General features: G+C 48.1%; 1 protein-coding gene across 1 annotated transcript; it reads left to right on the top strand.

Annotated features, from left to right (window-relative positions):
- The first annotated feature begins 1736 nt into the window (after positions 1-1736).
- Positions 1737-2855, top strand: drd1a (dopamine receptor D1a). Its single transcript, XM_046030931.1, has one exon. It carries the CDS (start codon positions 1737-1739, stop codon positions 2853-2855), a length of 1119 nt encoding a protein of 372 aa, XP_045886887.1.

The raw sequence follows: 2855 nt of genomic DNA, 5'->3' as shown, positions 1-2855 counted from the left end.
GTTTGTGATGGAAAAGGGTAAAGGCTGTTTCTTTTCCTCCTGTCAGAAGTACTTACATCACTGTAAGGTGACAGCTGGCATGTCAGGATTGTTTCTGCATCCCACTATGCTCTTCGTGCAAGAGCCTGAACTGAATAAAACGACCATGGGTATGCTGGCAGATATTGCCAAGAGCTTTACAAGCAGCACACGATTTAGCAGACAGAAAAGATGACTGCGGCTGAAGGTGACATTGGTCTGCACATGAAAAGTCTGGCACAATGAGGAATGTGAGTTTCTGATCTAATCTTCTGTCTGGGCATAAACCTGTCTTTCATAAAATCTCGTTTTCATTCATTAAAATCCTGCACAGCAGTTGGGGGCGCAGGGAGGAGGCGTAATGTCCCTCCAGTTTGACAGCAATTGTTCTCATTCTCCATTAGGGGGCATCAGCGACCCACTGCCCCCGCATGTTTGGCCCTTGCCCTGATTCAGTTTTATAACCCGCATCTTAATTTCATTAAGCTACAGTGCAGATTTAACTGGGTCAAATTAAGAGAAAGCTCTGCTGATAGCAGCTGGATTTAATAGGCACTGTGATGTTTTAAACCTCCAAACTCTGCTTAAGATGCCACTCATGACAAATCAGGTGCTACCTGCAGTCTCCTACTGTGCGTTAGGCAGTATATCGGGGTCGGTCACCAAAGGGCCACAGTCACATGCTATTATTCCTTCTTCACTTTCTCTTGAATGGGACAAACGTCAGAGCGCCGGAGCGCACTGTCTCCGGGATTTGGCCGCAGACGCGCGCTGAGGCTGCAGGAGGACGCAGCGAAAGCGGTGATGGCTGAGTGACATCTGAACACTGTTGTGTGTGTTATTTATTCACGAGCAACTGTCAGCGACGTGGAGCCCATCGAGGATACAATCGGACTGTTCTATGGCTTGTTTTTTCGGCCATGGAGAGTGGATGCCCTTGTGGATGGACTTTACGCTGTGGAGTCCTTATTGGAAGCGACGGGACATTTATTTTGAAATATAAAACCAAGCTGCTGCCACTGACCGCGTCTCTGTGAATCAGAGGTGGGTATGATAATTAAGATCTAAAAGTATTTGGGGGAAGGAAGATGTGACTCTTGATTGATCAGCCTTTAAAATTACAATGAGCTCATGGGACAGTTGTAGCCTATGGAGTGTGCAATTTGAAATCACTGGCAATACACAATATAATGACATACACAAGTAACCTATAATCAGAGCGTACACAAACAAAACACCAACATAAAGACAGTATGTTTACCATGTTGCATTTTTATGACAATAACTATTATCTAAATGAATACACATATACCCAATGTTATATAATGAATTTCTTTAATCAACAGTGATGATGACTTAAGTGAAAAGACAGAGGATTCCTAAAATTAGCCATTTGGGACCCACAAACAGGGCAGACAGAAGAGGTCACGACCATGGTCATTACACTGAGGATTCAAGTTTCCACTAACTCTTCAGCACTGCAGCTCAAATGATGTCGAATCTAATTCACATAGTCAGGAGGCAAATGTCCGGCCCGGAAATGGCTTGCCTCAAACATCTCATCCTTCATCATTTATCAGAAGATGCAATGATGGAGATTGTTTTGCAAGGCTGGAGCACAGGAGCCTCCTAGATTCTAATCCTGCGGATACAATGTAGCACGGCTCCTCAGTATGACTTAAATAAACACTCTACTCCAAACCCACACATGTTCAGGGATGGATCTCATGAACTTGACAACTGTCGCCGACAGTGGGTTTTTGGATGAGGCTCCATCGAGCCGCGTCCTGACGGGCTGTTTCCTCTCGCTGCTCATCCTCACCACCTTGCTGGGAAACACTCTTGTTTGTGCCGCCGTCACCAAGTTTCGACATCTGCGCTCCAAAGTGACCAATTTTTTTGTGATCTCACTGGCCGTGTCTGACCTCTTGGTCGCCATCTTGGTGATGCCGTGGAAGGCGGTGACAGAGATCACGGGGTTCTGGCCGTTCGGCTCCTTCTGTGACACCTGGGTGGCTTTTGACATTATGTGCTCCACAGCGTCCATTTTAAACCTTTGTGTGATAAGCTTGGACCGCTACTGGGCCATCTCCAGCCCCTTTCGCTACGAGAGGAAGATGACACCCAAAGTGGCCTATGTGATGATCAGTGTGGCCTGGACGCTGTCTGTGCTTATTTCCTTCATCCCGGTGCAGCTCAACTGGCACAAGGCCCAAACTAAATCTTCCACCCCTCTCACTGGGGCACCTGGGTCTTCAGGTTTTAATGCTACATCTTATGCCAGCACAGAGAACTGTGACTCGAGTCTGAACAGGACCTATGCCATCTCCACCTCACTCATAAGCTTTTACATCCCCGTAGCCATCATGTTGGCCACCTACACCCAGATCTACCGCATTGCCCACAGACAAATCAGGAGGATCTCTGCACTGGAGCGAGCGGCCGAAAGTGCCAAGAACAGACATGACAGCATGGGCGGAGGCTCCAGCATCGCAGAGTCCGAGAGCTCTTTCAAAATGACGTTCAAGAGAGAGACCAAGGTGCTGAAGACGCTGTCGGTCATCATGGGGGTGTTTGTGTGCTGCTGGCTCCCATTCTTCATCCTCAACTGCATGGTGCCCTTCTGCGAGCAGTCGAGCGGAGGGGAGGCTTTCCCCTGCATCAGCCCCACCACGTTTGATGTGTTTGTGTGGTTCGGCTGGGCTAATTCCTCCCTCAACCCCATCATCTATGCCTTCAATGCAGATTTCCGCAAGGCCTTCGCCATCCTGCTGGGCTGCCACAGACAGTATCCAGGAGGCCACAACATGGAGACGGTCAGTCTAAACAAGAAATGA

This window comes from Micropterus dolomieu, linkage group LG19, assembly GCF_021292245.1.
Source record: "Micropterus dolomieu isolate WLL.071019.BEF.003 ecotype Adirondacks linkage group LG19, ASM2129224v1, whole genome shotgun sequence".
Lineage (NCBI taxonomy): Eukaryota > Metazoa > Chordata > Actinopteri > Centrarchiformes > Centrarchidae > Micropterus > Micropterus dolomieu.
Note: the sequence above shows the minus strand (reverse complement) of the source record. Positions and strands in the feature narration are given on the sequence as shown.

Coding starts and splice junctions, on each gene's coding strand:
- drd1a (XM_046030931.1), top strand. CDS start 1,737: ATGGATCTCATGAACTTGACAACTGTCGCCGACAGTGGGTTTTTGGAT.